General features: G+C 51.9%; 1 protein-coding gene across 1 annotated transcript; it reads right to left on the bottom strand.

Annotated features, from left to right (window-relative positions):
• Positions 1-2,166: 2,166 nt before the first annotated feature.
• GSC (goosecoid homeobox) lies at positions 2,167-7,215 on the bottom strand. Its single transcript, XM_015819071.1, has 3 exons — positions 6,825-7,215; positions 4,158-4,417; positions 2,167-2,319 (listed from the first exon to the last, which is right to left on the bottom strand). The coding sequence occupies exons 1-3, from the start codon at positions 7,213-7,215 to the stop codon at positions 2,167-2,169; spliced, it is 804 nt and encodes a 267-aa protein (XP_015674557.1).
• Positions 7,216-11,993: the final 4,778 nt, after the last annotated feature.

Genomic DNA, 11,993 nt, shown 5'->3' on the forward strand with positions numbered 1-11,993 from the left:
GAAAGGCTTGAAGAAATGTTATGATTTAAATCTTGAGTTAAATCTTAGGGGTCCTTGGCTGTGATCCATGGCCACAAAAGGTATTTAAAGGGGGTCAAGAAAAGGTTGAGAACCACTAACTTAAAGTGTTTCATCTTTGACAGATAAAAACACATTGGTCTGGATCTCAACAAGTTAGAAGGAATTTGAGGGAAATTTAGCTGTGTTTTGTGTCTTCTAAGTCTGAGCTGTTTATCTAAAAGTGATGGCCATGATGTTCCTCAAGGGAAAACAATCCATTATCCACAGTTCAGCAATTCAGAACTGTGAAAAACTTCAGAAAGTGCAAAAGAGGGAGCAAGTTTTTCGTTTTGTCCAGGAGTCCTCCTCATACAAAATATTTCAAAACCTCTGAAATGCTTGAGGGACAGTCTTGAAGAGGTGGAAAACTTGCATTATCACTTGGTTAATTTTGGCTGAACCTAATAAAGATATCGCTCAACTCTGAATGTTGGATTTTGTGTGTGTGACATTTTAACTAATCCTAATTGTCTATGGAGATTCTCAATCATTCAGGTCATGGTTGCCTCAAAAATGCTTTCCAAAAGGCAACTGGACTTTCTTGTTTGTTTGTTTTTTCCTTGAAAACATTTTACTTCTCATTCAAGAATCTTCTCCAGTAGAACTGAAGAAGCTTCTTGGATGATGGATGATGGTCCCAATTCTGTAATCCCCGTTGGTCATATGAAGCTGGCTTAATCCCCTTTTTAATCCTTTTTAATCCCAAATCACTTTACAGGAATTGTATGGGAAAAGAAGCAATTTTATCCCGCTTAATACAGAGCACCCTAAGCCAAGCAGAAGCTGATTATTTCTGCAGCTTCCCCAGCACCACTCATTTTTTTTTCTTAAGGTATGATCATAAGCACAGCCCCCTCAGGCCTGTCTTTTCCAGATTCCTGGGGGAGGGGAGGAGATGCTTGCATTTTAGAAGAGGCCCAGGCAAGAGATTCCCACACTGCCTGATTTCACAATCAGCCGGCTGTCGATATTGTCTTTCCAAACTGCTGGATAATGCAGGGCATCTAAGAGAGATGCCTTCTCTTGGGCCCCAGCAAGCTTTACCCTGCTCAAAATTCCCAGGCAGAAAAAGTCTCATTGCAACAAATAGCTAGCCAAATTTGCTGCAGGATCACGTGTCCAGAGTCAAAAGAGGCTTCCTCCCAAGTCATCCTGGACAGACTGGCAGCCTCAGCATCCTTCTTCACCCTTGGACAGCTTGGACTTTGGTGCTGCAAAACTCACTGGTCAAGGTCAAGGTAAAAAAAAAAAAAACAACGCCAAAGTGGCAGCCACAGCAGTGTGATCAAAACCGCCGCCCAGTTTCAATCACATGGCTGAGGCCATAGAAAGTGGATGGAGCTTCCCAATAGCCTCTTGACATTTTTGACCACACCCTACAGCAGGGGTCCTCAACCTTGGCAACTTTAAGACTTATGGACTTCAACTCCCAGAATTCCTCAGCCAGCTTTGCTGGCTGAGGAATTCTGGGAGTTGAAGTCCATAAGTCTTAAAGTTGCCAAGGTTGAGGACCCCTGCCCTACAGTCAACCCTACCATGTTTCTCTAGCACAGAGAATTAGCGTCTCTCCTTGGAGCCGGGCCAGGTTCAAGGTGGTGGGTAACCACAGCCCAGCAGCCCAGCAGAATACAGAGCCTTGTTGTTGTTGTTTTTAACCCCTCTTCCCTCCCCCTGACTTTCTCTAGCTACCCCAAACACGTTTAAAACAAAACAAAAACCTCTCAGTTCAAGTCGAGGGACTAGGCAAGCCAGGCCCTCTCGCTTCCTCTGGGGCCGCCCCGTCGGAGGGCTCAGAAACCTCTCGAGGAAAGACCCGCGGCGAGCCTCAGACCCATGCAACTCCGCCGCCACGCGTTTTTATTTCAGAGCGTTGACTCCGGGATCGGGTACATTATATATACACACGTAGGTCTACCGTCCCTCCTCCTCCTCCTCCTCCTCCTCCTCCTCCCCTCCCTCTCCCTGCAAAGGCAGAGTCTGTGCAAGAGCTGCCAGCGCCTCCTCGAGCAAGCGGCCCAGAGAAATCTAGTCCAGCCCCACCGACAGCTTCCTCCGGGCGTGTCTCTGCGCGCGCGTGTGTGTGTGTCTACACGTGTGTCCAAGACATCAGCTGTCAGAGTCCAAATCGCTTTTGCTTTCTTCTTGTAGCTTCTCTGGAGACGTCTTGGAAGTTTTATTCCATTTCTGGGCGTTTTCTGACTCCTCTGAAGACGACCGCTTCTGTCGCCGCCATTTCGCCCGGCGGTTCTTGAACCAAACCTGCGTGTAAGGAAAGAAGAGGGAGGGAGGGAGGGAGGGAGAACGTCACCGGCCGTGGGAATACGCACCCGCGGGGTTCAGAGGCGGTGCCCGAGGGAGCGAAATCTTGGGAAGCGGATCCCCGGGGTCGCTGGATTCTATCCCCACCCTAGACTCGGTTCACAGTCCTGTTCAATGGACGTGTCAGGGGATTCTGTGCGTCTGGACGAGCCCAACAACCCCAGGCCTTTTCTTGTTTGCACGGGCGCCGAGTTAAGAGGCTGGTCACGCTTCCCCGGGGAACTTCTCTTGGAAGTGGACCCCTTGCTCTCTCTCCACTCAAGTGGCGAGGGTTCATCACGCGCAAAGTTGCTTATTCAAAGCTAAAGTCGCAGGGCTGGCTGCTGCAAGGCTGGAGATGGGATCCCGACCGCGGCGCCGCTGCTTTCTCCTACAATAAAACACCAGGCGCGCCCGCAAATTCAGTAGCCTGTGATTTCCTCCTAGGAACCTCCTATTTGCAAGAGCATCCGCTTGGGAAGGGAAAAACCCTCACCCTAAAATCGAAGCCGTGGAGATGCTGAAAAATGAAACGAATGCCTGGGAAAGAAACTGCAGCGCAGGGTGGACGCAACCGTCGGGAATCTGTTCTTTTCCCTGACCAGACCTGAGCCGAGCCAAATACGCCACACTTGTGAACCGCCTTTGAGCGCACAGCCTTGCAAGCTATTGGGCGTCTAAGGAAAAAAAAGTTAAGGAGCCGTGGTCTCTGGAAAGCGAGTGGCTTCAGTCGACGCTTTCCCGGGATTTGTGGCTCCGCAGCAGAGCGGACGTGCGGGTGATTTTCACACAAGATCAACCAGGTTATGAAAGCACGGTTGTGTCCACGCGTAGCAATGTCCTAACAATGGAAGCATCTGGGGGCTGAAGGTCTGACTCCCACAATAAATTTGGGGGGAGTGTGTGTCTCACAATCGCGACGAATTATGGAAGCGTCTAATCTTTCTATGCATAGGTCGTGAGAAGCAGAATTTAGATTTGGATGTCGGGTAGCGAAGGTAGCTTGTTCTCACCCCTTCCCGAGTAAGAATCCCCTACGCAGTGTTTCTCAACCTTGACAATTTTAAGGCATGTGGACTTCAACTCCCAGAATTCCACAGCCAGCAATGCTGGCTGTGGAATTCTGGGAGTTGAAGTCCACATGCCTTAAAATTGTCAAGGTTGAGAAACACCGCTCGGAGTAAGCCTAGGACCGCTCAATGGGGGAGGGGGGGAGAGAGGCAGACTTTGCGCTTCAGAGAACTGAAGTCAATAAACTCCAGGAATTCTTGCGCTGCTCCCCAAGATATCACTCGGAAAGAAATGTGCTCGGTGGAGTTTACTCCGAGCATTCACTGGCTATATAGGATAGCAGAGTTGTCGCTGAGGATAAAGCAAATACCCACCCAACTGAGTAGTGCAGAGAGGGAAGCGGAGATCCCAGGAGGTCAAAAACCTGGCCGCTTCCGACGAAACCCAGCCCTGGATTCAGTTGCTCTTGAACTTCAGGACTCGGATATAAGGATAATGATTAGAATAGTGCAGTTCCCAGTAAGAAGCTGCCCACTGCTATTCTTGGGGCTGCATATTCTGCGACAACCGTTGTCAGGGTCTAGGCTAAAAGATCCCCAAAGTTTTCCGAATCTTTCCTCTTTTCACTTGAAAGCCAGAGGCTCGCTTCTCTCCGTCTCCCTCCACCCACCCTTGTGCCAAGCGGCTGCTACTACATCAACTACTACAACCCACCCACTTCCTTCCTTCCTTCCTTCCTTCCTTCCTCCCCCCCTTTTTTTTTTAGCCTAGAAGAAAGATTACCTTACCTCCACTTTTTCCTCCCTTAAATGTACCCTTCTGGCCAGCTGTTCCCTGGTGCCCACATCGGGGTATTTGGTTTCCTGGAACAAGTTTTCCAGCGCCTCCAGTTGTTCGTCTGTGAAGATGGTGCGGTGCCTCCTTTTCCGCCGACAGTGGAGCTGGTTAAGAAGCTGCAGCTCAGTCCGGGACAAGGTGCCCACGTTCATGTAGGGTAGGATTTGATGCGGGACCGGAGACATTAGGACTGAGCCTGTCCCTTCGTAGCCTGGAGAAAAGAGCAAACGAAGGGGGCAGACCTTTGAACTGGCCAAGTTTCCGTATCGCACCACACCCCATTCCAATCCGCCCCGTCCCACGCAAAAGAGCAAAACCAGAGCTTGCTTGCTTGGTTGCTGGAGGCGGCGGATTGATGCTAGGGCGGGTTTTGTCGGGGCCTTTCGATTCTGGACTCATTGCTGGGAATTATGGGGTGGGGGACGCGGAATCGCCCGCTACCACAAAGCTGAACTTGTACCATTCACATCGGTGGAGAGGGCAAGGCAGGAATGTGAAAACTCCCGACTTGAGGAATGTGAAAACCCTCGACATGCAGACCCCTCTCTATCTTAGCCCTGGAGAAGCTCCCTAAAGTTGCGTCGCTCTTACACTGAAAATGCATCCCAAAGATTTCATCCCTCCACCTCACACACACCCCCCAGCCGCGAATGACTTAACTAAGGAGTTCACTAAAGACGCGGGTGGTTATTGCCCTAAATTTATCCTTCCAGTTACGTAGAAGAGAGGGAGTTGCGTTTATTTAAGGGGCTGGGAATGTACAGTTTGCAGCCACTTCTGCTATCGAGCAATAAATCCCACTGAATCAGCACAAGCCCCAAAGTGAAAATTACTTTGTAGGAAAGAAACCCGTACATTTAAGTCGCTACATTCAAATAGGGGAATTGCTACTTTTTGTCCCAGTTTAAAATTTTCTGCAATGGATCAGAAGGTCGTCACCGGACTTGGAGAAAGGGAAGAAGAGCTGATTCCGAGTATGTTTCTAGAAAAGACCCAACCGGCTTCAAGGGTTGAGAACAGGTCAGGGCAGAGACGAACCCAGCTAAATGGAGGAGCATCTCGATTTAAAGTAATTTCCTCCCTATGGATTTATAAGGGTCTGAGGGGTCCTTGATGCTCTCTGATCTCGGCTGTTTTCTTGCAGACGTTTCATTCCCCAAACTAGATAACATCTTCAGTGCTAATAGGGAGTTTCCCTAGTAGCTACTTACCTAGTTTGGGGAATGAAACATCTGCAAGAAAACAACCAAGATCGGAGAGCACCAAACACCCCTCCTTTCAACCCTTAGCTACAAACATTCTCCTTTATTATAGGGGTCTTTCAATGTCAACGGCGATTGTCAGTCATCCGCGCCATTGTTATCCCAAAGATGCTTTTTTTCAGGAAGCAGCTGGTCTTTTTTTGTTTTTCTTTGAAGGCGTTTGGCTTCTCATCCAAGAGCTGAAGAAGCATCTTGGATTCAAAGAAAAACAAGAAAGTCCAGTTGCCTCGTGAAAAAAAAAGCATCTTTGGGATACAAGGGTCTTTCAATTTTGTGGCAGCGATGTAAAACACAACCACCCCACCATTACCACCATCTGGGCACAAGGATGGTTGGTCAGCGCTATAGTGAGCTAGTGATTTAAATATTTAGAAAGGTCATCCTCAAATCGGATTCGCTCCTATTTCCCCCCTCCCCACCAATTTTAACTCAGGGTGAATCTATTTATATTTTGTTTAATTCTCGGTTCCGGGTCTGCTGCTGCTTCTTTTTTTTTTTTTTAAGGGCATAGGAGCATTCTAAATTCTGAATGCATCTATCTGAAAGTATATTCCATTTAATATGTTGTTTCAAAGGAATATTTGGTTAGGACCGGAAAGTTAAAATCGGATTAAGGAGAATTAGGGTGACCGCTTCAGAAAGGAGCAGCTCAGTTATAACTAAACACGTAACCTCTGCTTATTCAGTCCTTATTTCAGTAGGGTTTAACGCCCGATAGATAAGCCTTGGGACAACCGTGTCATTAAGGAAGGCAATCTGAACGTTGTCAGAAATATTCCCAAGGAAAAGCGTGGGCCGCCTTAATTTCAGTTACACGCATTTGTCAGAGCGCGTAAATGCAACCGCGTCAGAGAGGAAACCACCGCTAGTCCCGGTTCTCAAAGTCATCTGGGGTCCAGGGTCGCCTGGATTTAGGATCCAGCGTCACTTCCAGCCAGCGCCAGGGAATCGACCGCAGAATCCCAGCGTTGCGTTGCATTCCGTCACACGCTGTCGCTGCTGCCGGCAGCCGGGAAAAGGACGGGGGGGGGGGGAACCTGAGCACCGCGCCCTTCCAACTTTCTCCAGGGGAAGGGAAATTTCAAGTACCTCCCCAGCCTCGGCCACAGAAATTGCGCCTCTCTGTTGCGGAGAGAAACCCTTCCAGCCTTGGTTCCTCTCTCTTACTTTCCTAAGAATTACCTCGGGGGGGGGGACAGGATTGAGGGAGGGGAAGGGCAATCCGGAAGGAATTTTGCTGTTCTTTTTATTTCGCCTCTCCCTCTCTCTCTCCCCCCCCCCGCTGGAGAAAGCCCCCCAGCAACGCGGAGGAGCGGGGCGGGGGGGGGGAGTGGGAGAGGGCCCATTCTGCCTTACCCGTGGCTGGGACGCAGGAGCACTGCTGAGCGCCGAAGGGCTGCACGGCGCCGCAGCACGAGGGCCCCACCGCCGACGCCTGGACGTGAAGTTGCCCGTAGTAGTAGTTGCCGTAGCCCCCCAGCCTAGATCCACCCAGGGCGGCCAGGTTCGACGCCGGAGCCACGGCCCGCGAGTAATATCCGCCGTAGTCGCCGCCGGCGGGGCCGTACAGGGAGTCCCCCCCGGGCAGGCTGGCCGAGAAGACGACGGGCGCCGCGCTGGGCTGAGACGGCTGCGCCCCGCCGGGCTGGGCTGGCTGGTGCTGGTGCTGATGCTGGAGCAGCCCCGACTCCTTCCCGCGGGGTCTGGCCGCCAAGATGCTGTCGATGCTGAACATGCCAGCGGGCATCCCCTCCGGCGCTCTGCTCGGAGGGAGGAGCAGCGGCGGCCGCGGAGACGGGACCTTCGCCTGGAGGAGGCCGAGCGACGTGTGGCCGGAGCTGGGCCGGCCGGAGAGCCCCGGGGCTGCGGGGGGACGCGAGCCTAGCTTCTTGGGAGGAGGGGGGGGACCGCGGAGGGGCCCTGCAGGGCAGCCGTCCCTTAAGAAGCCGAGCGGGGGGAAAGAGGGAGGCTCTTCGCCTTGGGACGCCGTGCCATCGTGTCCCCCCCCTCTTCCTCTTCCTCTTCCTCCTTCTCCTCCTGCAGTTCCTCCTCCTCCTCCTCTTCCTCTTCCTCCACCTCCGCGGCCGACCGTTTCCTCCTCCGCTGTCAACTGCCTGGAGTCTCTAAGCCGCTCCGACCTCTTTCCTTTTTTATACCCGGGCAACGTCATCCTGGATTGAATTCCCGGCTCTAGGTCGGATCGCGAATGAAACTAGTTTTCCCTCTTTGGGCGGGGGGGGNCAGTGTTTCTCAACCTTGGCCACTTGAAGACGTCTGGACTTCAACTCCCAGAATTCCCCAGCCAGCCCTGCAGGGCTGGCTGGGGAATTCTGGGAGTTGAAGTCCAGACGTCTTCAAGTGGCCAAGGTTGAGAAACACTGCCTTAAGAGAAAAGACGCGCCATCCCGGCCCTTAGTGGGGTCGCCCTTTGGTCCTCGGCCCTTCCTCGCTGCGGGTGAATCCCTCTCCTGCCCCCGAGTTAGGGCTGATCTCTTTCTGAGCGTTGCTGCTCATTGCCGTCCGGGTTAATCCGGCTAATGGCGTTGTGGAGAAGCAGCTAACACCAACCCCCGCCGCCCCCTTTTCTGCCTCCTTCCCCACCCCCCCCTTTCCTTCCGAGCCTTTTTTTTTTCCCTGGGGTCTTCGGCCTTGAGAACCCAAAGCACAGTGGAGGGAAAGGCGAAAGGTTTCGCGGGGTCCGGATTTCTCGCGTCTGTACTCAAGAGGTCCAGGGTTACAATTGCACTAAACTAGTCTTGGCGAGAAGCTGTGGTGACAATTCCCGAAAAGAAGGTCTCTTCTGCTTTGGAATTTCTTGCCCAGAATGCAGACCCCACAATACGTTGCAACATTCGCCTCTTTCGCACACCCATATTCTAAACACAAACACAAACACACACGCACGCGCGCACCCTTTCTACAATCGCCAGTTCACAGTATTGATTCTGGGCGTTTTTATTCGGAATCGCTTTGTCTATTCATCTCGAAGTCTTGGGAATTTCCTTCAGACGCTCACGGGGCATTTTCTGATGATTTCAGCGGATCTCTCTTCCACCAAGGGGGGGAAGAAGGAGGCTTCATGTCCAGAAAGCCCGAGGGGTACGGGCAGACTGCAAGCCTCCGGTCCGAAACACTGCGGACACAGATCCTACCGCAATCCTGTATAGGGCACAAGTAAGGCGCGCAGGCGTTCGTGTCGCAGGTTTGAGCGTCCATCTTAACGCCTCCCAGTCCCCCCCCCCCCACTCCACCCTTCAGCCCCAACTGCAGGATTAAAACCGGCTGAATGGTGCCTAGGAAAAACTTTGGGGTTTATGGGGCGCAAGTGTCCGCCCCACCATTGCCGCCCGTCTGGCGCAGTAGCAAGAGACGTACAGCCTTTTCACACCCTTCAGTGGGTCTCTGTCTTCACATTTCTTTAGGGGCCCCGGTGGAAGAAGAGATTCGGTTTTTCGGGGGCAGAGAGCAACCCCCCCCCCATATTTCCCTGCTCTGCCCAGATTCATACGCGTTCTGGTTCTGCCTTTTACGTGTGCTGCACCTTCTGTGGAAAAGGTGCCTTTCCGTCCGTTAGAACCTCTGGTTTATGGAGGCCCTTCGCTCCTGGAAGCCGGTTCTTTGTGATTTGCAAAACGCTCCGTCTGTCACGATTGTCTCTGGCAATCCACAGGAGGGGAACTGAATCAGATTAGAATATTTACCTCCATCAAAGAAGGTAGGAAATTGGACGCGCTAAACGAAAACAAGCCATTAGGAGCTGTTGATGAAGGACAAATTAGGTCCTTTTTTTTCTCTCTATTTCCCTGGCTTTCTAGTCTTCTTTTTCAACCTTCCATTCTCGATTTTCCCCAATCTGGACAGTGAACGAGCAATTTGGAAATGAAATTGGAAGGGGTGGCGGAGTGTGTGGGTTGCCCTTTTTCTTGCCTTTTCTTCTCTTAGACTTCAGTCCAGGCTATCGATAAGCATACGGGCTTAAATCAGTTTAATTATGGTCTACGGACAAGCACTGGATTTATTTCAGTAAGCTTAAATAGAAAAGAAATAAGTCTATTTGTCGAGAATAGTTAGCCCGTCTAAGCAGAGACTTTTTTGGTGGAAGGAAGGAAGGAAGGAAGGAAGGAAGGAAGGAAGGAAGGAAGGAAGGAAGGAAGGAAGGAAGGAAGGAAGGGAAAGGGAAAGGGAATGCTACGATTTTCAGTTTCTAAACTGGCAGGATTAAATATCACACAATAAAGATGCGCCGCGCCTAACACCTTTGTTCTATTCCTATATCTGCCGGGAATGGTAATCGCCCTTTCTCCAAAATCTACCTTTTGACATTCGCAGATAAGTTCCATTTTCCCGGCCCCTCCTCTTCCCCACTTCCACCACCAGAGAATCCATAATATTTGACATGAACTTCTGGGCTAGACGCATCCCTCGACCCTGGAAATTGCGGGCAGCTCTCAACCCTAATCTCAAAAGCTCTTTACACCAATGCAGCCGAGTCGCTTCTTAGCGCGGGATTAAAGATGCAGAACCAAAAAAAGGGGGGAGGGCAGGTGCGAGAGGAGTCTTCTCCCCCCCCCCCCAAAATGTCTTGTCCTCCTTTTGCAAAGTGGCCGGGCGATTCGCAACTTTGAGTCTCTCCCCCGCCCCCATTACACTTCCCGACGCCGTTTGCTCAGGCTTCCCAGAAACTGACTTTTCGGCCTTCAGAATCAAACCTTTCCCCTTCCCGCGACCAAAGCGGGCTCTGGAGCAGCTGAGGGCACCAAAAATAGGCCTGGGCGTCGACCTGATAAACGTTATACCAACCTTACACCAAAATAGCTACAACTTAACCGAAGTCCTGAGTGTGCGCGATCTCTGGGGCGCTTGGCTGGTTACAGAAGGGTCCGTCCAGAGAAGGGATCTGCAGTTCCTTCTCCTTTAGATGCTCTTTCAGCTCTGGCTGCAGCTCTGCCTGGCAGCGGGTCCTTAGGTCCGACTCTGCCCAAGAGCCCGACGCCTTTTCGGAGAGGCGAAGCCGCTTGTCAGCGCGAAGGCCGGTCAGTAGGGCGCCTAGGGAAGGCTTCCCAAGAGGACGGGGGCTAGCCGTGGCTCTAACGCCCAGCGCCAACGCCGAGGTCTGCCGCGCTTCACGTCTAGGCTAATCGCGTTCAAACGAGAGTCCTAATCCAACTATTCCCCGCTATAAATGTTGCCCGCGGCAGTATTTATGGACTCAGGAGGAAAAGCGGAGGATCAAAGGTCATTTGGGGAAGAAATCCGACCATAACTGTAAAACGCTTGGTAAAAGAAGCAACTTTTTTGAGGAAGACGCGCGTTTGATCCGGGCCATTCCTCACCGCTGAGCCGCCATAGACCAGATTAAAGCAAGAAATCCGTTTACGTCGTTAATCAAAGTTTTGATTACGGCTTAATTAGGAAGGGCGTAATCACCCCCTTCTTGTGAACAGTACCGTTGGGCAGAGGCAACGGCCACCGTTCTTTGCACCTACCGGTAAAACTAGAAAGCTATCCAAACCGGTTTAGGATCGCGGCGCCGGAACGCCCGCTCTGCCTCCTTTGCCTTCTTCTAAGCAAGCGCTCCAGCATTTACTAACAAGAGCCCAAGAGAAATCCTACAGAAGTCGCTTTCTTTAGAAATTCCCAATGCTTCCCAAACCGTTTTTGGGCGTTCCTTTTTCCTTTTTTTGCTTACTTTAGCACCGGAGTCAATATTAGCTGCAAACGCAGCCCCAACTAAACTCTGTTGGAGTTAACAAGGCTCTTGAGATCCCAACCTCCCATTCGCTTTCTTTTTAATCCTTAACCTCCCCGGCCCCGTCTACCTCGGCTACCTTTTGGCGATTAAAGCTGCTAAATTGTGGCCTCTGCCTTCGGGAAGGAGACGGACTCTGTCCTGTGTTTGTCTGGGCAGCTGAGCAGCCGCTTGACTGCTGATCCTGATCCCCCTCCCCGAGTTTAACATTCATAGCTCCCCCACCCCGTACCGTCCAAACCCCTTTGAATGGATGTGGGTGAATTTATCCCAGCCACCATTCCGCCTTTCGGCTTTCGCTTCCCCCAAAGTCCCCCAGTTCAGAGTTTCCCTCCAAAGAAGCCCCCGCTTGTCTCACTGGGAAGCGGCAGGGATTTGGAATCGCAGATGACAGCGGAGCAACCGCGCGCGTTGCTAAGGGCCGGCATCTTCCCGGGGCCGGCGTCCCAGCGTGGGTCGGGAGCGGCAGGCACAGCTTGTCTTAAGGTCGGGCGGCAGAAGCCGGTAGGTAAAGAAGCAAGTCGACGCACGGCTGATTTTCGTTATTAGGAGCCAAACACGATTCCCCACCCCGCAGGTCCGGCCAGGCGGACGGCGAGGTGGCTCTCGCTTTCGGCCAGCCAGATGGAGGAGAGCGAAGAGCCGGGAAGAGGGCTGCAAATCGGGGTTATTTGGTTTAAATCGGAGTTGAACTGCAGAGAGGGTTGATTTTCCTCTCTTCGGCCCCCCCGTTCGCCGCCGATTATGCAACGGTACGCAAGTCAACGCAAGGATAA

Source organism: Protobothrops mucrosquamatus, unplaced genomic scaffold (assembly GCF_001527695.2).
Source record: "Protobothrops mucrosquamatus isolate PMUCROS unplaced genomic scaffold, P.Mucros_1.0 scaffold856, whole genome shotgun sequence".
Taxonomy (NCBI): domain Eukaryota; kingdom Metazoa; phylum Chordata; class Lepidosauria; order Squamata; family Viperidae; genus Protobothrops; species Protobothrops mucrosquamatus.

What these genes read in the sequence shown, in the direction of transcription:
- GSC (XM_015819071.1), bottom strand. Translation starts at nt 7,215, where the DNA reads ATGCCCGCTGGCATGTTCAGCATCGACAGCATCTTGGCGGCCAGACCC. An exon ending in CTCCTGCGTCCCAGCCACGG is followed by an intron (nt 4,418 to 6,824) that starts GTAAGGCAGAAT and finishes TCTTTTCTCCAG; the next exon opens with GCTACGAAGGGACAGGCTCA. An exon ending in TAAGGGAGGAAAAAGTGGAG is followed by an intron (nt 2,320 to 4,157) that starts GTAAGGTAATCT and finishes CCTTACACGCAG; the next exon opens with GTTTGGTTCAAGAACCGCCG.